The sequence below is a fragment of the Phyllobates terribilis genome, unplaced genomic scaffold (assembly GCF_046119375.1).
Source record: "Phyllobates terribilis strain yellow unplaced genomic scaffold, ASM4611937v1 Scaffold_9__5_contigs__length_417890890, whole genome shotgun sequence".
Taxonomy (NCBI): domain Eukaryota; kingdom Metazoa; phylum Chordata; class Amphibia; order Anura; family Dendrobatidae; genus Phyllobates; species Phyllobates terribilis.
Window position 1 is genome coordinate 62604483 of NW_027362769.1, and position 27892 is coordinate 62632374.

The 27892-nt window shown below is 38.7% G+C and overlaps 1 protein-coding gene across 2 annotated transcripts in view; it reads right to left on the reverse strand.

Annotated features, from left to right (window-relative positions):
• SATB2 (SATB homeobox 2) overlaps positions 1 to 27892 on the reverse strand; it is a 215619-nt gene that overhangs the window by 161899 nt on the left and 25828 nt on the right. For both annotated transcript variants that reach the window (XM_073646531.1, XM_073646530.1), the window contains exon 4: positions 9341 to 9499. In XM_073646531.1, coding sequence (XP_073502632.1) covers positions 9341 to 9499 — 159 coding nt within the window. The remainder of the gene's footprint in view (positions 1 to 9340; positions 9500 to 27892) is intronic.

Sequence of the window (27892 nt, forward strand, 5' to 3'; positions counted from 1 at the left end):
GATTTATATAGTGTGACCCGAGAGAGTGTATATACTTACCTCCGATGGCCCGCGCTGTCCTGCTCACTCCGTTCTCCCGGCTGCCGGCAACTTTGAATTGAAAGACCTGCCGACGTCAGCGTCACGTGACCCGTCACATGACTCTGACGTCACCGCAGGTCCTACAACTCACTGCAAGTGCCGGGAAGCAAGCAGGAGCGCTGCGCGGGCCGACAGTTGGTAAGTATATATATATATTTTATTTTATTCTTGCTTTTACAGCTTTTTTAATGGTACCTGGGTGTGGATGAGACTCTCCTCTCCTCCACACTCGTGTACCATCCGCACATTAGAACGCACCAATTACGCAAGTACAGATGCAGTCTTGCGGAATTGGCGCGTTCTAATGCAAGTCAATGGCGGCGAAAACGCCGCGTTTCCGCAAAATTAAATGACATGCTGCTGATTTTTGAGCGCAGCGTTTACGCTGCGGAAAAATCCGCATCATGGGCACAGCACATGCGGATTTCAATTGGGGAACATTGCTTCCCTTCTACCATGCGTTTTTCATGCGTCTCCGCGCCGTTTACGCAACTGCAAAAACGCCGCGGAAACGCATGAAATACGCATCGTGTGAACTCAGCCTTAGACGATGGGTTCATCGCTGTAACACAGCTGAAGGGCCATCACCGTTGTCTGACAAAATGTGGAGTGGCAGGCCAGTAACCGCAGTGACTCCAAGCAACATTCAGCGAGTCGATGACATCATTCGTGATGACCGCCGGGTGACTGCAGATGAATTGTGTGGCATTATCTGCCTCAGTAAAGGCAGTGTGATGAAAATTATTGGACAACTGGGATACAGAAAAGTTTGTGCACGGTGGGTCCCAAGAATGCTTTTTACCATGCTGGAATACATGCCCTTGTTAAACGGTGGACCAAGACTGTGGTAATGGATGGAGATTATATTGAAAAGTGACAAATTAATCGTTAATGTTGTGGTTTTCAACCTATGTAATTGCATTTGAATTTCTTGCCAATTAAAAGGAGAAAAAAAATAGGAGGCATTACTTATTGACTGACCCTCATAATATTTCCATAACTATACAGTGGTCTTCTTCTCATGACAGATGCATTTCTTATGAGTATTAGGACTGGATCTCATAGCAATAAATAAATGCTATTCTCTAGCCTCAGCAATTTGGAATAGTTTAAAGGTCCTTCTAGCATATTGATGATATCTTTCAGCAGGTACATTTGTTTTCAATGATTTTTATTGAAAATTTTAAAAGGTATGATAAGGGAAGAGGAAAGAAATAAACAAGTAGGGAGGGAAATCAGGAAAGGGAAGGATAGGGATAGGGACAGAACATTTAGAGAACTCGTTTGCCCAGGTGCAAAAGATAATATGGACATTACAGAGCTAATCAGCAGGTACATTTGTAGCACAATCATCACCAGATAATTTATTTTAGTGGTCAGGCAAACAGCCATATTACAGCTCCGTTTTATATGGAATCATGATAGGGCTTCATGATCGGTCCATGAGGCCTTTACTGTACATCTGTAAGGCTCCACATGTGACATATTATATATGCAACCGATTCTGTTGTACAGCAGCCATCTATAAATAACAGTAGGCTTGGACTGGCCCACAGGAGAGCAGGAGAATCCTCTGGTGGGCCCCTCTGCAGGAGTGAGCCACCACCCTCTTATATGAGCAGTATTGGGCACAATACACGTGATTCACCATATACAGAGAAAAGCAGCATCTTATTTATTTAACAATCAATCCAATTTATTGCTAAAGAAATGTGTCAATGAGGATAAAGTCATATTTGCATGTAGCTGAAAAGTGGGGCCCTGGAGTTGATGTTACTGGTGGGCCCTTGGCACCCCAGTCCGACACTAGATAACAGGCAGCTTTTTACTATCTATTAGATTGTAGGAGATTACATTAATTAATTTCATAGGTTACAATTAATGTTGTACTGTAAATAAGTCATGAAAGGGACCGAGTGTTGCAGACTGAGCCATCAGAGATCATAGCGCCCATTTAATGATCTCACATAGGGTCTGTCCTTACAGGAATGAAACTGTTGCATGCTTGATAGAACTCAGTAGTCTCTCCTTAGATCATTATTTATAAGGGGAAATATCTTTAATACACTGAAACAGATTCATCAAGACTAATGCATGATATATCAGTCTAAAGAAATCAGTGGAGCAAATTGTGCCTAAGTTATTATTAAAAAGAACCTGTCAGCTGACTTATGCTGCCCAAACCACAGGCAGCATGAATCAGAGCCTGGCTGTGTGTCACTGTCCGAGCATGGCCTGTCTGCAGGTCTCCTGACCTGAACTTAACAGCCTTAAAGACATACTGTATATGAGACTGACAAGTTAGGTCAGGAGACCTGCGGCCGTTCTGTGCATCACGGTCCATGCTTGGATCAGGACATTCTGATGTGTTAATGCAGCATAATAGTTGTTGGCCATTCTCTCTCTTGGTAGTTAGATACCCACTTGTACAAATTTTGGTCAGCATGGTGCAAAAATGTAAATTGTGTTCAATTTACTACTTTTTGGATTCAGTTTATGCCAAAAACTGGCATAAACTCCTTGATAGATACGAGACACTCAGTACAACACAGTCAGTATGCCAGGACTCTGCCTTGCTCACACTTGAGCAATGCCAACAATCAAAGGATTAAAGTCATCATTTTTAGACATGTCCAAAATAAAAAAGGCATTTCATGTGGGAACCATGATTTGTCTGCCTAACATACTTCTGTTACAGAGATCAATAGATGATGACATTGACAAGTATTAATATTAAGCCTCGGTGAAAGGAATGCATATGATGAGTAAAACTAAGACAACATATAAACATTGGTTGATCTGAAAACTGCTCTTTGAGAAATCAGTGGTGAAAAAAAACCAAGAGCGCCAAGATCAAATACCTCACTTGAGTTCAGAGTCAAAATTCTCTACAAAACAATACAAAAGCTGGCAAAGAACTGTGGAGTACATCTCTGCAAATGAATCCATTTTTATTTTCAGACAAGAAATAAAATCAGAGCAAGCAAAACAGGGTATCTGTGATTGACATATACAGCTGACAAGTTTTATTCCCCTTGTTTCATTGAGATGATGCATCATGTGTTCAAGACCAAAATACATCAAACCGGCACCACGCATGCTCTGCACATGACCTGTGGTCGAAATTTCCAGGGTTTTTGAACACATTCTGCCACACTGTACTCATAAAAAACGATTTTAACTACTTGTATGACAGTAATATTTAGGCATTATGAAACTCAAATATTTTGGTATCGTGGTGGCATTAGGTTGTCCAGTGTATAGTGGTATTATTCACCCTCTGTAATACCCTAGAAAACATTTTAATATGTATAGTCAAATCTCTTTTGTCATTAATTTAGGCAAATCTCAAAACGTCTTTTTTTGAGATTTTTACCCAAATATAGTAATTCACACAATATATCTGCAGATCATGACAAGCTGAATTCCCGAGAGACAGACATGATACAACATTATCATCAGCGTCTTGGAGACTCCCAAGGAATATAAAAAAGGGTTTAATTTTCAGTTGACTAGAAAAGATTAAAAACTGGACAACCCAAGCAAATTCTGAAGGGTCTGACAACTTTCAGTATTTATGTATACAAAAAGTGAAGAAGGAATTGATTATTAGAGTGTACAAAGAGCTTGTGTGTTTGTCCTGGATTGTGGCTTTTTTCTTACCTCAGTGATGAGAGCTAAGCTACTCTCTGACAGCAAACATATTATCATCTGTTTCATGTGTGGAAAACAGTTTGTATGCAAACTGTACAATATCAGAATCTATGGTAGTTATATCAGAATGGTTCCAAGGGACAAGGGAAAGGCACATGTGGTAAATGCAGGATGGCCCCTTTTTAAGCAGCCTTAGTGTACTCATAATAGTTAAAGAAAATGTATCATCAGAAAATTACTCATTGTTTAAAAAGATCCTGCGACCTTGGAAAACGCTACTTTCATGCAGATACAAGTTTAATCTGCATGTAAATAGCGTTACAATGCTGCCCGTCCATATTACTGAAAGTGCAGCTATTGGGAGAAAATTAACTTGTTTCCTCCTGTGAGCCACTGGCTTGAAGTCATAGGGGGTTGCAGTCAGCGCTCTGCATGACTGAAAGCCAGCCATTCCTAAGGAGAAATAAGTTCATTTTCTCTGGGTAGCTGTACTTTCAATAAGATGGCCAGAAAGCATTGTAACACTATTTACCTGCAGGTTAACCTTGTATCTGCATGTAAATAGCATTTTCCAAGGTTCCCTTTAAATTTAGTTTTTATACTACATGCATTTTTAAAAACTGTTGTTTTTCAGCAATTGACTGATTCAAACTTTATCTTTTGTATAGAAGCTGTCTGAGCTTCCAATCTGAGCATGCTCTAACCTGGACAAAAATCATTATGAAGGAAGGGGGGTTGAGATGAGCTCTGAAATCACCTATTGTGATTGGATCCTAAGTTATCAGCTGTGTATAGAGGTGATACCTTACATTTAAGTCCTGTCTATGATGATAATGAGACTTCTGAAAAATCTTCTCTAATGATCAGGAAGTGTAAGTCTCTAGTATAAGACCTAAAGGACAATGTGAAAATCGTGATATTTATATTTTTGTTTTTTTTGTGTGTTTTTTTTTTAATTAGTGATGTGGAAAAAAAAACAACATGAAAATATTTTTAAAATATTAATTTAACATAAAAATCTGATTTAAATAATAGGTCATTATTATTTTTCACGTTCCATTGCGGCAATTATTGCTCAATTATATCCATACTTTCCTTTTTCATATAGAAAAGCATAGCTGGAGAAAAAAATGGCATGTGCATCTGGAGTGGAGTGTCAGGGTGTACTAATTAGTTTTCAGCAGGGTATTTAGATACAAGGTAAGGTAGCAAACTCCTCCCTTGGGTCTTGCTGTGTGGAAGGGAAAATATTAATTGTCATGGTGTCTGTATGGTTCACCAATTGGAAGGGGGTGGCGATAAACATACTGGAATTAAAATATATGGCAGTGTAATGTCAATTTCTATTGGTTCCCATTCTAATGTTTATGTTTATCTGTTTACATGTGGTCGTCCTGAAGAAAGAGTCAGATTGACTTTGAAACGCGTTGCGTTGATAAGAAACCAGTTTTATCCATCTTTGGTCTTGGATCCTGGTTTTTGACAATCTATGTACACACTATGTGGACAGCGGGGGATGAATACAACTTTCAACATTGTCCCCTGCTTGCGCTGATCTTAGTGCGAGTAGGGGACAATGATAAGAGCTGCCTCCAGCACCCAGAGCCTGGGAACAGAGCGAACTGTACTGCTGTTTCCCAGGCGGCGATACTTGTCAGACTCATGACACAGATGTGATCGGTGCGTCATTAGTGTGCACGTGTCGGGGATGTTTTGCGGTCCGTGCTGCATGCAAAAAATGGACATGTCAGCATGTTTTTCCCATGGACACACGGTCCGTGGAAACACACTGTTTGTGTGTCTCCGGTACGTGTGGAAACTGTAACCACACGTACCGGAGACACTGACGTGTGAAAGAGACTTTAACTAAATTGCATTCATTGCAATGGAAAGTGTCCACACAAACCCAGTGATATTTTTCATAAGTAGATAGATGTAGTTGACCCCATGTGAATCTGTGTTTTATTGATTGCATATTTGCTTGGTTATGCATTATGAATGATATTATTTTAATAAGTCGTGATCATGGAGAATTCTGCTACTGCTACTTTTTCATCTGAGTGGAAAAAATAGAAAAATATACAGAAGTTGCAACTGATGGCCAAAGCAAAATATACCATCTGATATAGTATGTTAAAACATTTTAAACCCGTAATTGAATTTCATACTTTTCAAGCTCCCGAGAAAGCAATAAACTGAAATGAGCATTGTATTTTTTGTGTCCAATTCATATAATGTAACTAATCTAACTGGAACCAATAAATCCATGTAAGGTAGTTAGCGTTAGTCTGGTTTGGTTGGAAGCCATATCTTAATTTTACCACAATAACTGCTACAAGGAGACGCAACCTGTACCCGTCCCCTTCTGTAATGTTCTGCTCATTGTAACGATGGCTTTATATAAAGACTTTAATTAGAGCTAGATACATTCTTTTTCCCTGCATATTTTTTGCTCACAGAATACCAAAGACCAACCATAAAACTCTGCCTCCAAGGTCTGCAACATAAAGATGTTATTCCAATATTAGATTAAACAGCAAAGCAATGAGAAGTCCAACCATAAATACAATTAGATTTACATTCATGTGTAATTGAAGAGGACAAAGGCTCCACTGGAAGTGTGGTGTGTGACTCACTCTTATTTGGAGCTGCTAACCATGTTCATATGACACAATCCAAAGGAAAATATTACCTTACACAATAATAAACTGCTTTATAGCCCAGCACTGGCCGGCCCTGTGGATTAAACTAGGCACTCATTGATGGTGTGCAGGTCAAAAACTATTAGAAAAGTCATCTTAATAACTTAAAGAATGTGACAATTGTAAAACTAAAACTATGTAATATTTAGCATAATGTTGTTTATTACCAGGATGGAAATAATCATAAAAGACAGAAAAATCATTTCCCACAAAGCAGATGCGCTGAAACAAAAAAACAAAACAACTGGGGACTTGGCCATGTATTATAATATTGAACCTAGACAACTCGACAAGACCTAGAGGCACATTTCTACAATTAAATGGAGAATGGAAAAAACTTATTTGACTCCTCATTAAGAAAGCTAACACCCAGATGACCATTTAAGAAACACAAAACATGAAAGTGCTTTTTCCATTCTTTATCCTTCTACACGTTTACATTGTAAAGGCCAGATCATGTTTTTACAATCAGTGAGGTTGATGATAAGGGCTCGCTCACACGAGCGTAGATTCTCTCCTCCAAGAGAATTGGATCGATTATGTTAATGACACTCTGATCAAAGTTTGATCAGAGTGTCAGCTTAGCGTGATCCATCTTCTCCATTGTGTGAGTCTGCAGAAATGGGACTACACTCGTATGTTATCTCAGTGCAATCTGATGTTTTCCACGCACCTATAGACTTGATTAGGCGAATGGCTTTCGATTTGTGCTGCAAGTTGCAGTATGCTGAATCGGCATGAGAAAAAATGCTGTTCACCACTGCCCCATAGTATAACATTGGTCCGAGTGCTATCAGATAAAACATCAGACAGCATTCGTCCGATGTATACTCTCGTGAAGCCCTTACTGTTATTTCAGAGATAGCTCGACCACTGGTCCTTATCCCATGGATAGATAATAAATGTTAATCACGGTCTGCCATAGGGCTCATTCAGATGTCTGTTTTTTTACCATATGAGAAAAAAGGTCAGAGTTTCATCAGTTTTTTTGATCGGATTTTCATCAGAGTTTGGTCAGTGTCAGTATTTACCATCAGAGTTTGGTCAGAGTTTCATCAGTTTTTCTCAGATGAAAAAAGAGGCTTCTCAAGCTTCTCCTATCAGACAGTCCGTGAAAATCAGACAGCACACAGATGGCATCCGAGTGATGTACGATGTCCTATTTTTTCACTTTGCTTTTATGCAAACCAATTGGTCCGCGGAAAAAAACGGACATGTGAACCACAACATACAATGTTATAGGTATAAGTGCTCTCTGTGAAAAACCTATATAGAACTTGTATGAGAGAAACTGATCTCTGCATGAGCCCTTAGGTGTGTGCAGCTTATTACCAGGCAGTAATTAGGGATTGCATCCCTAATTTTACTCTTAAACATATGGACAAGCCACTGCACATTTCTTAGTTTATTGATGGGACAATGTTATAGAGTGGGTCTCGTAGTGTTGTTTGGGTAACTTAAAGCAGTGTAATTTAAAGATTGATTTAATAATTTGAACACGATAATATATGCCTTAAGGCGGACATCAGTAAGAGATATAGCACAGGGTGAAAATCAACTTAAGGCTTTGAGCGTAGTATTCTGTTCTAAGTCCTTATGTGACATGAAGGTCTGGAAAATGATCATGTGGGCATCTGTGGCAAAGATGTGGGAAACTCTATGGCTAAGATGATGTAAAATCCCCTGATCTGTCTTAACACGAGGGGTGGACATTGTAACACTAATGGGTGTGGACCAACTGTACCACGGGCCGGGCTTATGCTGGAGGGACGTCCAATGCTGAGGAAAGGTTGGGCCGCCCGTAGACACCAGGTACCACTCCAGGGCAGTCCCTGGGACTGCAGCAGCTGACCGAAGGATCAGAAACTCAGGTACTGGGTAGAGGTGGGTGAGACAGAATTATAGTCAGATGGTCCGAGGTCGGGACAGGCAGCACAGGTTCAGAATTCGTAGCCAAGGTCAGGAGGGGAGAGATCAGGATAAATGGGAAGGCAAGCCGGGTTGATAACAGGTGAGACAAAACAGGACTAAACCAATACATGAAGCTAGAGACTACTAGACTACTAGAACCTGAGTTCAGGTGAGGAAGGGAGGGTAGAGTTGCCTGATATATAACCTACTGGCAGGTGATAGGCTGGGAAAGCAGATCTCTGCAGGACAGAATGGATACAGATTCCTGCGAGTTCAGCCGCGTCCCCCCATGACTCACAAACAGCCAAGCTAGAATAGAAGCACAAGGCAGCACAGCGATGGTCAGGTTCTGGGTGGAGCAGAGTGAAACACATGGTATATAGGGCGGCTCTTAGAAGGCGTGCGAATGGCCGGCGTAATAGACATATCACTGGTTCAACCTATGGGGACACACAGGGGCCTAGGAGCTAAAGAGGCCCACCTCCAAAGCAGCAAGCAGCTTTGCTCACAATCACATAAAGGGGTGCCTTATTATGAATAATTGAAATGCAAAGGCTCCATGTACTATTCTTGCACAGGGCCCTCTTCTGTCTTCATCTGCCCCTGGTTTGATAGCAATGGATGTAGTTACAGTTTTATAGGAGTTGTTCCAGACTCTTGGCTGGTGTAACTGCCTAGTGATCTATCAATACAGAGATTGTAATACTAGGCAAATTGTCATTCAGTTCTCTGGGAAAGCTGGGTTACAATTTGAGATGGACAAAGCAATGACTGTACAGAATTCCTAACAACATGACAGAAGGGGACAACTGAAAAATGTGTATTTATGGGTAATTCTTTTTTTAGATGTAAGTATGCTATTTATACTGTATGTGCACTAACCAGTTTTTCAGCATAAAATATTAATCATCACTGACAGTCACAGTCCTTTCAAAAAGGAAAGTCATCTTACCATCCCAAAGATACTAAAAAAAATGAATGATCTATCATACCGTGTGCTTGAGCTGCAGATGAGTGAGAATATCCCAGAGCTAGAAGAGCCGTCTCTACCAATTGATTGAAAAGGACATCTCTCCGAACCAGTACAAACTCAGCATGTTCTTCCCGGCTGTCCATTTGCTCCACCACACAAAAAACGGGCAGCATAAGTCCTGATAAGAGAAGTGGATACATAAAGTAAGATACTTTAAAGATAGACCACTAAGGCAACAAACCAAGATCACTTTATATAGAATATATTTTTTAGGAAGCTTCAACATTAGCATTTTTTTCATACATACATACAATTTCTACGATATTCTCAAAGGACTTGGAGAAGATGCCTAAGATGTGATTGAGGGATGTTGATGGACTAATAACAATGCTCTGCCTAAAAATGTATTTGGTTTATCAGTTAGACACTGTATCCATGAGACCGATTATGCTGTAGATGTTGGGATACATGGATCACTTCCCTATAGAGAATTCGTAGGACTAGACTGCCTTTCACACATTAAACAGAACCAGAAGAGGTGCTGCAGAAGCCTGAGAACCCTACTACCAATGTGATTGTAAGGGTGGAAGTGGTCATTATTTACTGTTATCAACGGGTTCACAGTCTAAATTCCCTATCAGTATGTCTTTGGATTGTGGAAGGAGACCGGAGTACCGGGTATGAAACCCGCAGAAACACTGTGAGAACATACAAACTCCATGCAGATGTTGGCCTTCATCGGATTCGGACCCAAGACACTAGCGATGCAAAACTGTAATGCTAACCACTTATCCACTGTGCTGCATAAAATAGGAGCTCTAGAGATCGGAAGTAAAGGGGTAATTGTCAATTATATATCTATCATGGTGAACTCCAGGGTCATGCCCTAAAACTTTAGCAACTAAAACAGTTTTTCCAGCCTATGAATAGTGGCCAAGACTTTTCCTCCGACACATTTGCATTCCGCGAGATGTGACTTTAACCACAATAGAACTAAAATGCACTTTGTTTAATTTAATTAAAATTAATGGGGAAAAAATTAAGAAATTGCTCACTTTGACCAATCAGATTCATGTCCTTATTTTATAGAACCCTTTTTTACAAAGGAAAGTCTCATTGATTGATAGAGGAGACTCCTTCACTTTTTCTTTGCACAAATTTTAATAAATTTCCCCCAAAGAAAAAAATTTACTTCAATGTTGATTACTTTATCAATTGGAAGAGCTTCAGATAAAAGAAGCCATTGTGCAGCAAACATCTTGAAAGGTCATGTAAAGAAGACTATGTAGGTTAAAAGGGACCAGATACATGCTATATAAAACTTTCCGGGATTTAACAGCCACTGTTACACCTCCTTGTTCTTCCTCACATCAGCCCTGTTCTCACAGACTATGCGTGTCAAGGCTCCTTATTTTTTATATGCAAGCAATGCTTATTTTATTTCTCATACATAGCATAGGAAAATAGGAAGATTCTGCATGACCATGTCTGGATCCTATTAATGCGTCTCCTCCATGTCTCAGCCTTTTTCTAATAAATCATCTTTTTATAAGGACATTTTATTTTCATCTGCAGGAAAGTCATTAGCTGAAAAATAGATGTTACAACCACTTGGCTGCCAGCAAGACTTTCAATGTGCCGCCGACCCCTTTGGCAGCAAAGGAGTTAAGGAAGCTATCATGTTTAATATGGGTTTAGAGCCGAATTAGCTCTATAATGTTGCCTTGTTCCTAAACAATGAAGGCATCATTGTCGTTACTTTTTTTTATTTGACTTTATTCTTTTTCATGGTGGCCATGTTTACTGGCCAACAACATACATATGAGGTTTTCATGGCTAGCCCTAAAATGTAAAGGGGAAAAAAAGTTTCATTTTGGTTACTCATTACACATATGATTTAAATTAAGAGAGGAGGATTACAAAAATAAGCATTCATCCTTGTATATAATGTTATATTATGGCTAGCTACAGCTAATTAATATATGTGGTTCACCATTTTGGCATGGTAAAGTAAAAAAAATTCAAGTGGCTCAAAAAGAATTGGTGTTCGGCTGCATAGTAAACTCCTACACCAAATAAAACAAAATTATGATAATGGCATAGAACCTCTTAATTGGCAAAAGGGTTTTTATAAAAGTTTTAACTATAGGCTTTACAAAGAAGCTACTATTGTCCCTGATGTGCCAATATTTGAATAATTGCAGGTCATCAGTCAGTGGAAAATTTTTTTTTTATTTTGACACATAAGATCAGTGATATCTTCTGATATGGTGCATTAGCCAAGTAGCCCTTGTCCACTGTGTTATCTGACAAGGACTATTAATACAATTATTGCAGGTTATTCATTTATGTAATATGCAATAAAAACTCAGAGCAAGTATGTCAAGCATCATTCAAATGATAGTTATGTGTATCACCAGATATTAGTGCTAATAGCACCATGATAGTAATTGGTGCTACATCTAGAAGTAAAATTCAAACTTAAAGCACCACTCCAGCGTTTTTTTTTGGTTTTTTTTAGTGCTGGGGAGGTGCAACTAATGTAAGTTCCCTGTCCCTAGTATTATACTCACCAGCCACCGTCTTCATCTGTTCTCGACACTGCTCCGGTTGTCTTCTGCAGGTTGTGACCTGCCAGCCTGCTCCAGTGTTTGTTTGGCGAGCCGGAAGTCACAAATCAATGTAAGTTTATGAGAGCCAAAACAAGGCCAGAACTTGCATTGAGAGCTTGTGATGGCATGTTACCTCTGACTTCCAGTCAGTCTGAAGTTGAGGTCACAAGATGACGCATTGGGACAGAAGCGGCACTGGGAACAGCTGAAGACGGTGGTTGGTATTAGTGCCATCATTTTAATTTAGATGATATAACCAACTGTATTGTGTTTGGAAATAGTGAGTGGGAAAATGATCATGGTCAAAGTTACACTATCTAGGCATAGCACAATTAAAGTCATTTTGAAGAGGTGTCTCTGACTAGTGATACCTCCCTTTATACCTAAAAAGGGTTGTATGACACTAGAGAAAAATATAGCTGCGCTGACAATCTAAATTCAAGAACAAGTAGGATGCTATTTTTGAGAGTAAAGGAAGACCTGATTGTGTTTTTCAAATGTCATACCATTCCTTTAAGTGCTATCTATATACTAATGTGAATGGACAATTATTAAAAATTATGAGGGAAAAAGATCTAAGAAATACTGAACAGCAAAACAAAAGTCTTTTCCTTCCAAATTCCCCTAGGTAAATGGTTGTGATTCGATTGTTTGGTGACCAATGAAAGAGCAATTGGGAGCCCCGACTTAGGAGAAAAAACGAAGTGTTGTCGTTTTGGTTATTTTTGTATAGTTTTGTACTGGTCCCTTATTAGTAGACAACACAAACAGTTTACGCATGATATGTATACTGTGAATAATAATGCCAACATTTCTTCTTGAGCTCATATTTCCTAAAATGTTTATGTTTATGAACATTTAGAAGAAATTCATATCAGATTTGGTGTGTACAGATGGCATGTAGTCCAGAAATATCTCCAATGTATATGATATTATATGCTAATGAGTAAATGTACACACTACGCACAACCTAGCACACAACCATGATGCAAGAAGATGTATGCAGAAACTGTAACTGGAGACTTTCTCAGCACAAGCGGTTTGATATGTGTGGTTAGGTATTGAGTTGAAATTTTATCATCAGAATATCTTGCTATTTTATGGCATGTATGTCATATTAGGAAATGCTACATCTGGGTGCTAACAGAGAATATTTTTGATCTATGTATGGTCGGGATTTGTACAGATCCTGCAGCCTAAGCAGTATTTACAAGTGGTGTCCCATACACTTTCAAATATAACTGTACAGTCGTGGCCAAAAATTTTGAGACTGACACAAATTTTGCTTTTCACAACGTTTGGAGCTTCAGATCTTTTAATCCAATGTTTGTTTGGCTAAGTAGAATTATAGGCATTTCCCAAATTTTTTAACTCTTACTGACAAATACATCACGTTTATTCAAAGACTTAATGTAGAACAGTGTTGCCAATTATTTTTCAAGACTTCTGCAATTCGCCCTGGCATGCTGGATATTCTGGGCCAAATCTGGACTAATGGCAACCCATTCTTGCCTAATCAGTGCTTGAAGTTTATCAGAATTTCTGTGTCTTTGTATGTCCATCCACTTTGTGAGGATTGACCACAGGTTTTCAATGTGATTGAGTTCTGGAGAGTTTCTTGGCCACGGACCCAAAATTTCTATATTTTGTTCACCGAGCCACTTAGTTATTACTTTTACCATAGTGCTCTTTCTTGCTGATATAAGCATTGTTCATCACCAAATTGCTTCTGAATTGTTGGAAGAAGTTTCTCTTGGAAGATGTTTAGGCCCCATTCTTTATTCATGGCAGTGATATACGGCAAAATAATGAGTAAATCCACACCCTTGGATGAAAAGCATAATAGGGCTTACATTTTCATCTATGGACAATCATGCTTCCAGATGTCCCAAACTGTCTGAAGGGGACTTTATCATAGAAAATAACTTTACCCCAGTTCTCTGCAATCCCAACCCTGTACTTCCTGCAGAATGTCAATCCTTCCTTTATGTTTTTCTTGAAGAGAATTGGCTTCTTTGTCGCCATTCTTGGCATTAGGTTAGTCTCCAAAAGCCTTTGATCCACTGTGCGTGAAGATGAACTGACACCTGCCTGCTGCCATTCCTGAGATAGCTCTGCACTGGTGTTAAAATTATTCTGTAGCTGAATTCACTTTAGGAATTGTCCTTGGCACTTGTTGGACTTTCTTGAGTACCCTAAAGCCTTCTTTATATCAAGTGAACCTTTCTTTTTGAAGTTCTTAATGACCTAATAAATGCTTAATTTAGGGGCAATCTTAGAAGCAGCAATGTCCTTGAGAAGATCACAGAAATTATGTAAAATGATCATTTTGCAGTAGGAATGAAAATCAGTGGAAAAGGTTTTTTTCGTGATTGAGTTAGCTTTCATGGCAAGTAATGACTTTGCAATTTTTCTTTGCAATTCATCTGATCACATTTTATAATAATCTAGAGCTTATGCAAATTGACACTATATCAACTGAAGCAGCAATCTTTGGAAAAACCAAAATCTGTGTCAGTCTCAAAACTCTTGGCCACAATTGTAGACAGAAAAACATACACCTCGGTATACTGTATGCATTCTGCAAAACATAATCTAGATTGTGAGCCCCAATGGGGACAGTGGCCATAATGTCTGTAAATTGTCTGAATTGTAAAGCACTGCAGAATATGTTGGTGCTATATAAATAAAAAGATTATTATTATTATTATTACACACCAAGTGTGGTGGAAATTTAGAGTTACTCAAAATTCATATAAAAAATACAAACACATACAGCTAATAAACACTGGGTTCATAGCAACTATGTCCCTAGAGAAAGCATTAATTGTTAATATGACAACAAAGAGGAAGTCCGTAATGTACTATTATTAAACTGATTAAATTGACTCTCCATGACATTATAAATATAAGTAATATAATAAAGCATAAAACATGCTGAGATATTAATATGCTATTACATTCAGTCTCCAAGCAGTGATCTAAGGTATTGAAGGTGATAAGAGAATTATTCTTACCAGTGGAATAAGTGCAGGGTGGGCCATTTATATGGATACACCTAAATTAAATGGGAATGGTTGGTGATATCAACTTCCTGTTTGTGGCACATTAGTATATTGGAGGGGAAAACTTTTCCAGATGGGTGGTGACTATGGCGGCCATTTTGAAGTTTGCCATTTTGGATCCAACTTTATTTTTTTCAATGGGAAGAGGGTCATGTGACACATCAAACTTATTGAGAATTTCATAAGAAAAACAATGATGTGTTTGGTTTTAACGTAACTTTATTCTTTCATGAGTTTTTTACAAGTTTATGACTACTTATAAAATGTGTTCAAAGTGCTGCCCATTGTGTTGGATTGTCAATGCAACCCTCTTCTCCCACTCTTGACACACTGATAGCAACACTGCAGAAAAAATTCTAGCACAGGCTTCCAGTATCCGTTGTTTCAGATGCTGCACATCTCGTATCTTGATGGTACGGTGTGGTATATGGGGTACAAAGATAGTGGGGCTATTCTTCATCAGTGGAAACCTCAATGCCACTGGATTTCTGAAATTGCTACATGATGATGTGTTGCCCTCTTTATGCACTGAAGATGGCACGTTCCCTGAGTTTTTCCAACAAGATGGTGCACCACCACATTTTAGGTGTCAGGTCCGAGCATTCCTACATGAACAGTTTCCTGGAAAGTGGATTGGTCGTCGTGGGCCAGTTGAATGGCCACCAAGGTCTCCCATTTTGACCCCCTTAGACTTTTATCTTTGGGGTCATCTGAAGGCAATTGTCTATGCGTGAAGAGATGAGATGTGCAGCATCTGAAACAACGGATACTGGAAGCCTGTGCTAGCATTTCTTCTGTGGTGTTGCTATCAGTGTGTCAAGAGTGGGAGAAGAGGGTTGCATTGACAATCCAACACAATGGGCAGCACTTTGAACACATTTTATAAGTGGTCATAAACTTGTAAAAAACTCATGAAGAAATAAAGTTACGTTAAAACCAAGCACACCATTGTTTTTCTTATGAAATTCTCAATAGGTTTGATGTGTCACACGACCCTCTTCTCATTGAAAAAAATAAAGTTGGATCCAAAATGGTCGACTTCAAAATGGCCGCCATAGTCACCACCCATCTGGAAAAGTTTTCTCCCTCCCATATACTAATGTGTCACAAACAGGAAGTTGATATCACCAACCATTCCCATTTAATTTAGGTGTCTCCATATAAATGGCCTACCCTGTACATTGGACCATATGCATAAATGGCCTAGGTTGCACTTTATGTTTTATACATTTTTTCATCCCCAAACATAACATTTTTGGCTGCATGCACCACTTTCTTTGTTTTGCCTAGCCAAGGGGATGTGGTTCGGGACAGACATGGGTTCATGGCTACATTCAGATATGCATTTTTCACGTATGTTTTCTATCCATAGACACGGCTAGAGCTCATGCCCATTATAGTCTACGGTGCTGTTCACATGTTTTTTTGGGGACCATGTTTCATAGACATATAGGTTATTTATTCAAGTCAAGGACCAAAATCACCCATACAAGTCTGTTGTTCCATGAAAATCATGTGCAGCACACATAAATGTTCTTTTTCTTTGGCTTATGAGAAAATCACTAATGATAAAATGTGACATACTGAACAAATACTAATGAAAATCTGATGGAAATCAGTCCGTTTTTTTTTAACTACAATAAAAAAGCTTGTGTCTGGATGAGGTCTAAGTTAGACCATTAAGATGCAACATTTTAAACAAGCAGCAAAAAAATGTCAATTTTCAAGAAATCTGTGGACTGGCTTAAACGTAAGGAGTGTCGGATTGGGGTGCCAAGGGCCCACCAGTAACCAACTCCAGGGCTCAACTTTTCAACCACATGCAAATGTGACATTATCCTCAATCACAAATTTATATAACAATGGGTAGATTGTTAAATGAATAAGATGCTGCCTCTATCTGTACATAGTGATTCAAGTATATTGTGCCAAGTACAGCTCATATAAGAGGGTGGTGGCCCACCAGAGGAATCTCCTGTCCTCCTGTGGGCCAGTCCAAGCCTGAAAGTAAATCACAAATTTAAAGGTAATGTGTCATGAGAGTATAACCTACTATTTAAATCAGGATTTTATGTGAAATGTTTTTTCTATGTCACGATCTGTATTTAAAAATAGAAATAGAAATTTAGCAATTTTTACACTGGCCAGTGGGGATGTTTTACACCTTTTCTGAATGTGTTATCAGTTGCCTGTCATGAGACTTCTGAAAATTCATCTGTACAGTATAAAACAGCCTCAGTGGCCAATGTGAAAGTTACAAAACATCCATTTTTTTGTTATAAAGATTGTGAGTTGAAAAAAAAAATACTGGCAAAAATAATAGTATTAGGCACATTTGGTGCAATGCACACTGCAAAAAATGACTCAGGTGCATGTGAAATGTATGGTATTTTGTTACTTCTTATAATTTTTTCTTTTTTTTGTCACTGAAATCCCCCATAATGAAAGCACGGTGGCTGATACTGGCCAGGGGGGTTGAATGGTTAATAGTGATTTTTTTTTTAAAGAATTAGAGGACAAAGCTCAGTAACCAGGAACCTCCATCTAAATAAACAGCTATAATACCCGCTCACTAGGCAGCGCCACAGCAGAGTTCTCATTCATTCTTCTGCAGGCTCATTGCATTTTCACTCTGCAGAGGAAACCTGAATTAAAACCTTGTGCGATGCTGTAAGACAGGGAGGCAATTACTATTATTATCGTCTCCCTCACTTCTCTGGAATTAGCTAATTTTGCTATTTGCCACCAGCGGTTTGTGAACGCCTGAGCATACTAGCTTCTAATGAACACCAAAGAGATATGTGTCACATTGTTTGACGTAATAATAACTGGTAACTATTACTAGTATTGATTCAGTCTCATCATTGCATGTAAGGTAGTCGAATAAATCACAGTTTCCTGACTTCAGGAAATGCAGGTTGGGCTGAATGTCCCCGATCTGGCATGTGTGACCAAGTAACAGATCATCAGGATAAGGCCACGTTCACACGTTCAGTATTTGGCCAGTATTTTACATCAGTGTTTGTAAGCCAAAACCAGGAGTGGGCGATAAATACAGAAGTGGTGACGTGTTTCTATTATACTTTTCATCTGATTGTTCCACTCCTGGTTTTGGCTTACAAATACTGAGGTAAAAAACTGACCAAATACTGAACGTGTGAACGCGACCTTAGCTGTATTTTTCCCATCATAACCTAATTTGTTCTAGTCTATGCGATTACAATAGTATATAAGCACATGTAGATTTTTTTTTATAAAATATGTAAAAAAAATAAAAAATGCAAAATCAGGGTAAAAACACAGTTTATACACAAATATTAACTAATTTAATAGGGGAAATATACAGTACATCCAAAATAATGACACATGTAAACATCCTGTGGATTTTGTTTTTCCCTGACATCGATTAGTAGTGAACACATCTTCAGGCTCATCATACTTTTGGCCAGGGGCTTATATACCACTGGAGCAACCTGTGCATCCGCACAAGGGCCAAGAGATAAAGGGGTCCACTACCACCTCCAAAGCAGGTGGAATTGTGCATTATGATGAGCTATTGGCCCATACATTGTGCACAGGGGCCCCGTCTACCTGTGTCCACTACTGCTCAGTGCGAGGCTTGAACGCACATGTAATGATTCATTGTCCGATACCTTGTTGCTTTCTTTGCTTGCTCTATAAGCAAGAAACTACACAGCTCTTCCTGACAGCGTGTGAGTCCAGTTACAGGCTGATATAGTTGCTGTACAATAGCATTTTTTTATCTTGCCTGTCAAAACTTTTTCCAGTTCACTCTTTTGACTATTTTGAGTGAACAAACTATCACTGGATAGATCATTGCTCTCTTTCTATCTTGATTTTTTTGAGAGCCGCATACCTGCAGGCAGTTGCACAAATCCCTTGCCTCTACTTATCAATGCCATAGATGATGGAGTGCAAGGTGCATGTGCAACTAGCCACTTCATCTAACTCCTCCTGGCTGAGCCATGTGGCCAGTGGAGAACAGGGCTGGAATACCCCTTTAAGACATCATTCACACGTCCGTATTGCAACGGGTATGTGTCGTACCCATTTTCTTTCACGGATACAACACTGATGGTAAAAATGGACACACGGATGACACACTGATGGTAAAAAAGGACACACAGATGACAAACTGATGGTAAAAAAGGACACACGGATGACACACTGATGGTAAAAAAGGACACACAGATGACACACTGATGGTAAAAAAGGACACACAGATGACGCACTGACGGTAAAAAGGACACACAGATGACACACTGATGGTGAAAAAAGGATACACTGATGGTAAAAAAAGGACACACAGATGACACACTGATGGTAAAAAAGGACACACAGATGACACACTGATGGTAAAAAAGGACACACAGATGACACGCTGATGGTAAAAAAAAGAACACAATGATGACACACTGATGGTAAAAAAGGACACACAGATGACACACTGATGGTAAAAACTGATACACGGATATCACACCGATGCAAAACACTGACACCGGTACCATTTTCTCACGTACGTGTTTAAACACGGACATGTTATTCAAATTTGCGCTGCCTCTAACACTACCAATACAAAAAAGACTTTGTAGCAGTAAAAGCCATTTGCCACCAGGAAAAAACACTTTCAAAGCATACTGTATGTAAGATGCTGTAATGAATCCTTCATCCCTAGAGTACTAATGGACACCCAAAGTACTTCTATGAGATCTGGAATAAAGCACATTACACACAACTTTAGAGGTATCCCACTCTGCACTGATCCCTCTTAGCTGGTGAGAAGAACCAAGGAGGATAATGGGAATTTACATCATACAATTACTCTCGGCATGCTGATTGACTGATAGAGTTTACAGAAGGTGAAAGTTTCCACATAGTTCATTAGGATATGGACAGAGCTTCTTTCTAGACCCCCTGGATTGCTCTTTATAGGGACCTAACACTCTCACCGTCCAAAGTGAAGGGGCTTTACTGTAGATGCATTATGTGGGAAATTCTTTGCACTTTGGGACTATTTCCTTGTAGAACAGGGTGTGCCCTAAACCTTCTGCCTTTTGCTGTCAAATATTGTGAATAGAGATAAGCGAACCCAAACTCAAAAGTTTGGGGTTAGTACCGGATCGTTAGTGTCCGGTGCTAAACACCGAACACAGAGTTTCCCAGAAGTCTGTTGAAATGTTTGGAGTTATGTGGGAAGTCCGGGAGAAGAGAGAGAGAATTTTCCAGCTCAAAAGTTTGGGTGCCCATTCTTTTCAATGGGGTTCAGGTTCTGGTTCAAGTTCGAGTTCGGTTCTGGTACCCAAACTGAACTTTGGATTAAGGTTTGGGTCGAGTACCAGAACTCTTACCTCCATTTGTCCGCTCTTCCCTAATTGTGAGCCATACACTTATTGAATAAACCCACTAGTCTAATTTAGAGTAAACATAAGATTTTAGGTTATGTTCCGAACTCTTCTTTTATTATATATAATAGACCTAATATTGTGAATATGATGAATGTCTTGGTAAGTCAATAAGTAAAGTAAAAGAAGAGCTAAAGAGAAGCCAATCTCTCATTGTCCTTAGTATAACACCCAATCATCACATCAGATTTAGATGTGACTCGTATTTCAATGTTGCACATAATATTTGCCTTAACTGATGACATATTCTGATGTTTCCATAACATCAGCCACAATTTACAGTACATTTATGTTACATGATCATTCATTCTCTCCCTTCTGAAACCCTCAGGAAATGTTTCCATTGCTCTTGTTAAACTGAATATCTGTAGACTACAATTCTTTTCTCACCTGGACTAAGGTTTATAATGAATCTTCCACTGCAGCTGCAGCCTCACAAAATTATATACCGTAGTTGCCAGATCAGTTCCACATGGAAATAGGGACTGATCAAAGCAATATTTGTAGGAAGAGGTGTGACGTCAGGCTGGTGCAGGCAAACTAGAGGAGTTAACCTCTGGCCTAAAGCAGGTACTTTACTTATTTTTTTTATTTCTCTAAATATGACCAATACCTGAATGACTGAACAATTGGTTTGCGAGAATCCTACAGAATAAGCCGTCAGTTTTAGTTTATGGCTATTTGCTAAACAGTAAGCCGCATAGTTATAACTTAGATTTCATGTTTTTGGTACAATTATACAGCCATGCATTGCTTGTTCTAGTCCATAACTAATTTAATCTACAATCTAAATCATATTTGCATAATTCAATGTGAATCAATCAAAAGTCACTCTGTATATTGCAGCCATAAGAGGAATCAAACAGAATTATTGAGGGCTGTTCACACGTAGCTGTGTTTGCACTTTACAGTTGCAGGAAAATACATTTTCTAAAATTGTATTCACTTGTGTTTCTGCATTTTCTGAGCTGCGGTGCGCGTTTTTAAAGACTGTCTGCAGCATGTCGATTCCTTTAGTGTTTTTTGCTGCCAGTCTTAACCAATTCATAAAAAAAAATTATACAAAAATATGTGTAATGTACGCAGTATTTTTCCTGCCAACTCTGCATTTTTCATTTGGAAAAAAACAGCGTAACAGCAAGCTGTGTGAACATACCTTTAGGGTTCATGCACATAGCTGTCTAAGGGAACTGTGTTAATCGATCTTCAATTCACCGCCCATAGAAATGTATAAGCCCATACAGCACTGAATCCATGTTACAGAAACATTCTAGCAGTGATTACAACTCCAAAATACTCCATTTGCATCATGTTTAAATGGCACATAGGATATGTTTGTACATATAACTAATGTGCATCTAGCTATACAATACCTTGTTTAAAGATTATATTTGGATAAATAAGGTCTTTATCTATTCCAGACACCTTCTACAAATTTTCTGTTTAGCAAAGTTGATATTCTTATTACAGATTAAAGGATTGCTATCCTAAAGGCAAGGAACAAAATTCTAGCTATAAAAACTGAAATATTTGCTTATTTTGAAACCACGCATCACCGATTGTTTCATTGACCAATATGCTTTTCAATTGTTTATATATTTCCTGAATGCAAAATTAAAGAGGTTGTCCACAACTTTAGCATTCATGACCAATCCTTAGGAGAAGTCATCAATGTCTGATCAGTCGGGGTCCAATACCCGGCACCCCTGCCAATCAGCTGTTATCGGTGTTGGCGGCCGCCAGCCTGAGTAGTCACTTGCGGAGCTGACCATCATCTGATAGTGGTCATCGCAGGGTACTACACATCCACCTCCTATTGATTTGAATAGGAAGCAGATGTGTAGCACCAAGCCTCAGCCGCTATCAGAGGATGGACCAGCTTCGCAAATTAGTTCTTCCAGTCGGGGGCTGCCGTCGCCAACACCTATAACAGCTAATTGGTGGGGGTGTCAGGTGTCAGACCCCGACTGATCAGACATTGATGACTTATCCTTAGGATAGGTCATCATTGCTAAAGTAATGGACAATCTCTTTAGGTAACTTTGTAAATATTCTTCTCTAAAAATGTTCTTACATTTTGCTGCTGCAGAGTGTTTGGAGTTCCTGATGGCTCCCTCTCCCATGTCTCAGTGTTACAGATAGCAGAAGGGAGAGGAATGTACACAGATCTTCATTGGAGAGAGGAGACAGTATCTAACGTTTTATGGAGAGCAGAGAAAAGATTCTATAGATAAGGAATAAAAGAACATATAGAGGAAGTAAATGCAGTTTTGGATCTGTGCTGAGACATGAAAGCAGCACCCTGTATATGCACAGAACTCACATCCAGCCTATAGTACATGGAGAGACACTACAGCAGGAAAAGTCTGAAACTTGGATCAGGCTGAAAAGTGCATATCAGATGTCTGAAAATGAAGAAAGGAATGAAGATTGCAGACTGAATCTTAGTGCAATTTTATGACCTAAATATAAGTAAATAGAGATGAGAGAATATATTTAAATGGAATTGAATTCTACTCGAATATTACAAAAATCCACATTCACCAAAATGCGGATTGTTTATAATTTGCTTCTCTGTGGATTCAACAAAATGTCGGCAATCAAAGGTTAACAAATAAAGTAAAATACTCACCTAACTGCTTCTGCATTGTCCCCAGTCTAGTCCTTGGCGCGTCTTCCTATCACAGCTGCCGAGTGTTGAATTTCCAGGCCTCCTCATGCTAGGTCAGGACTTATGACTCTGATGAGGCTCGTGACATTTCCACACATGCACATGCAAGGTCATGGTGCACATTGTGACGTCATGGCGCTATGAACTTACATGCAGAAATGCCCTGGGCCTCATCAGAGTAGATAGTCCCAGTCTAGTGGTGAAGAGGCTCATAGATACAGTGCTCAGATGCAATGATAAGTAGATATGCCAAGGACCAGACGGGGATGGTGAAGAGCGGAAAGGCAAGAGATAAGAACTGTAAGGTGAGCATAAGTATTTTTACGTTGAAGTATTTTATGTTAATTATGCTCTGGCCCTAAAGAGACCCCAGACCATAATAAGGGTCCTTTGATTAGCAGAGAAAAACTTTGCTACAAATTGAAATTCCCAGTAAAATACACACAAACAGGATAATTTGAATCCGCTCATCTCTACTACTAAAATATGTAAAAATAGTCTTCTCCATGTTGGATGTGTCCATAGCCTTTAATGACCTCATGCTGGGGTGCCAGATCACTAACATACTAAACCACCTCCTAACACTTAGGGTGCCAGAACATTGACAGAACAACACTTGATGTCCAAAAATTATGGCATAGAAACTTTTGGTCTTAACACAATGTAACACAATGGTTCACAAATACACTAGATCTGAGAACAATGACACATTGAGAATGACACAGATTCATTGCCACCAATCTTTTATTACAAATTGACTTCATTACTGCATACAAACACAAAGTATCATGTGCTTTTCATCACTGGCGACATACATACAAGCAATCACCATTTACAGGCAGACAATTAAATTATACAGTGCTTTTGCAAATTAATATCAGAAGAAAAATTGCATAATCAGTGTGATTATACTACATTATAATAGTATTAATGATATTTTTACTAGAAAAATCTAATTCCGAGGTGAAAATATAGTATTCTAGAATGTAATTGCTTTAGTTGGATGAGTTTGTTGAAAGAAGATACATGCACTAATATGTTATCATATAATAAGGGATAAACATAGCCGCCACAACAGGTCTTTTAAAATAAGAACAATGGTTTGGATTTGTGCCAATCACATTCCATGGGCACATTAAAAAGCAAGCAATCCTAAACAATGCCTTTTCAGTTCTGCAGTGGGTGGTCGCCATCTTCTAATTTACAGATGTTTGCTATTAAAATGTACCCAGCAAATGGAACTGCACTGGTACATCCCGCTCGCCGCCACAGAATAGCTGTCCCAATCATAAAAATAAGATCTTCCTGGGATAAAGTGCCTTAGTGGGCTTAGGATACAGTCACAGCTATATGGCCATATGGCAGAGTGACTGTACAGACCACCCAATTTATTGATGACATGGTGATGACTGTCAAAAAACCCGAAAACAATGGGCACTTGTTATTTTCTATGACGCTGACCTTCAATGATCTGGTGCACTGTACACTGATACTTTTCTGAACTAACTAGAAAACCCATATTACTATATAGACACTGATGTTTAACCATTTCCATCTAAACCAGGAAATCTAGATAATTAATTGCTTAGAATCTAGGCTATGTATGAATACCAATATTTATCTCATTACAGATCTACAATTCATGTACTGTATATTCCAGGTGAAATAAAACACACTAACAAAATATTTTAAATCATTCAATAACCCCCCCAAGAAAACACTTGGCTTTCCTGACGTCTTTTTTTTTTGGTAAATAACTGTACTTCAATTATGTGCAAAAAAGAAAAATGCTACATTTGACAAAAATAATGGACACCGTAGCTAACAACCCCTGGGTTGGCTACTAGAATATTGTTCATAAATAAAACGATAGCTCACTCCATACTGGCATTAATCTGAAATAGTCATATAGGAGAAGACAGACTTTCTGAATTCAAGAGACACAAGTAGTGTCTGATTGAGGTGAGAGGGGCCCACCAGTACCCAACTCCAGGGCACCACTTTTCAGCTCCATGCAAATGTGACATTATCCTCAATCATAAATTTATATAACAATGAATTAACAATATTGTTAAATGAATAAGATGCTGCCTTTGTCTATACATAGAGATCAAGTATATTGTGCCAAGTATTAGTCATATAAGAGGGTGGTGGCCCACCGGAGGATTCTCCTGTTCTCCTGTGGGCCAGTCCAAGCCTGTATATAAGAACATGTTTAGTCATTGTATTGTCACTATAAATATGTTTGAACAATGCCTCTATTGCTGATTCTGATGTATTGAATTGGAAACAGAATGGACAATAGTAGGATGGGATTGTTTTTTTGTATTCGTTGAACATGTTTTATATGCTAAAACTATCTGATTTATTAAAAAAATATATATATTTCCCATGTCAAAAATCTTGGAACACATGTTAAAACTGAAATGATCCAATCAGTCCTGGCAGTGCTAGACCTTGTAGAAACAATGGCAGCACATCAGTTATTCATGGAAAAACTGAGAAATGCACAATCCAGAATCAGAAGGAAAGATGCGTGAGAATTGTAATATCATGGCAAATATGACTATTTACTAAAACTGAAGTGTCAACTGGCGTGACAAGCCCCTCTCAGCTTTGTAGTGACCTCATGATATGAAGAGCAATTGCCACTTTTATTTTTATCTCGTGTTGGTAAAACTGGCATGTGGCTGGTTTCTTAAAGGGACTTTCTGACATTAAGGTTGATAGCCTATCCTTAGTAAAGGCCATTAACTAGGGATGAGCGAATAGATTCAAGTGGAATTATATTCTACTTGGATTTTACAAAAATCCACCAAAATGCAGATTTGTAATTTGCTTCCACATGGATCCAACAAAATGGTGTCCGCTTGCAACCATTTTTCATAAATGGCCCCTCCGCTACTCACCACCCGGTCCTCACCACATCTTTTGATCTCCCGCTGGTCGTGTTGGAATCTTCTTGCCTCTCCCATGGCTCTAGACATCCAAGTGCCATGGGAACTGGGAGGGTTCTGCTCATGTGTGCGAAAGGTCATGGCCCATGTCATGATGCCACGGCGCTGTTGACCTCCCCGTTTTTGACATTGCTATTTTAGGCGATCAAGGAGACACCCTGTTTCAGGCACGCATTGGCCCCCACAGGCATCCATTGACAGCAAGATACCAATGGGTAGCCATGGCAGCTGGTGAAGGCCCCCATGGCTGTCATCTTGATACTCCTGTAAATCTCAGTCAATGGCTTATCTCCATAGGAGGCCATGATTTTCTTAATATGGTGCAATACTATGGTATAGCAGTATAAAGAAAAAACTATAAAACAATCACAGGTTCAAGTCCCCTAAGGGCACTGAAAAAGGAAAATGTAAAAAAAAGTTTCCCTACTTCAAAAATAAAGAAATAAATAAAAAGAAACATGTAATAAAAGTGATGAAAACATTCCATGTACCCCAAAATAATACCACTAAAAACATCAACTCGTCATGCTGAAAAAACATCCCTGACACAGCTCCATCGCTAGAAAAATAAAAATGTTACAAGTCTCAGAAAATGACAACACAAACCAATCGGTTTTTTTTTTTACAAATTTCTGTTTTTTTTTTATCACTTAAGGGAAAAAAAAAAAACTTTACAAGTTTGCCATCGCTACAATTGCACTGACGTGGAGAGTCACATTGTCGAGTCATATTAATGGTGTAATGAATGCCGTAAAAAACAAAACCTCAAAAAACAGAGGTGGATTTTTTATAACTGCACTTGAATTTTTTTTCTCATTTTTCCAATACAATGTATGGTAAAATGAATGGAATTAATGAAAACTATAAATCATCACACAAAAAAACAAACCATCATATAACAATATTGGCGAAAAAATTAAAAAGCTAGGGCTCTTGAAAAAAAAAAAAGCAGAAAAATGAAAAATCATCTTGAAAGTGTTAATGTAGAATCCAAAAATAGTTAAATCTGATGCACATGTGCCTTTATCAGTTAACTAACTACGAATGTAACTATGTAACTATGATCATACATTGGTGACCTGTCCGAAGCATTAATATATTGTTTAAAAAAAAACTTAATTAAAGGGAACCTATCACCAGGTTAAATATGGCCTGTTTTTGCTTTTACTTTATTCTCGCTGCTCCACCGAGTATTCTTTTTTTTTCTTTTTTTTTTAAACTCCGCTATAAAGTTCCAGAGATATGGGCCTTTTTATTTAGCACTAATTTTTATAATCTCTAGTAAGAGGGCGTGGCTTACAGGATTCTCTGTGGGCGTGGCTTTAGGCTGCGCTGCATAATTATCCTGTGAGACATGCTCCCTTGAAAAGGCAATAAAAAGTAGCACCAAATATAAAGGCTCACATCTCTAGAACCAAATGGCGGATTTAAAAAAAAAGAAATACTCAGAGGAGCAGTGGGAATAAAACAAGAGCAAAAAGTGGCCACTTTTGATCCGATGACAGGTTCTCTTTAAATGAAAAAAACTTTATTAAATGAATACCCTAACCCTAATTTTGTAAGTGGACCTAACTTAAATACACATCATCCCGGGCTGTTAGTAACTAAGTTTAAAACATGAACATTTAAGAATATAATAACATCATGCGGTATATGACATCTTTTATCTTCCCAGTGTATGTATGTATTAGTTATGTCCAGTGTGAGATTCATTTATCAAGCAGGGAGGCCATGCGGTGAATGTAGAATACCATTAATTCTGCATCTACAGAAAGGCCAGGAGCGAAGGCCATACTTTTCAACTCCATTTTACATAATGGATGTGATGCATCAAGTCAATTTT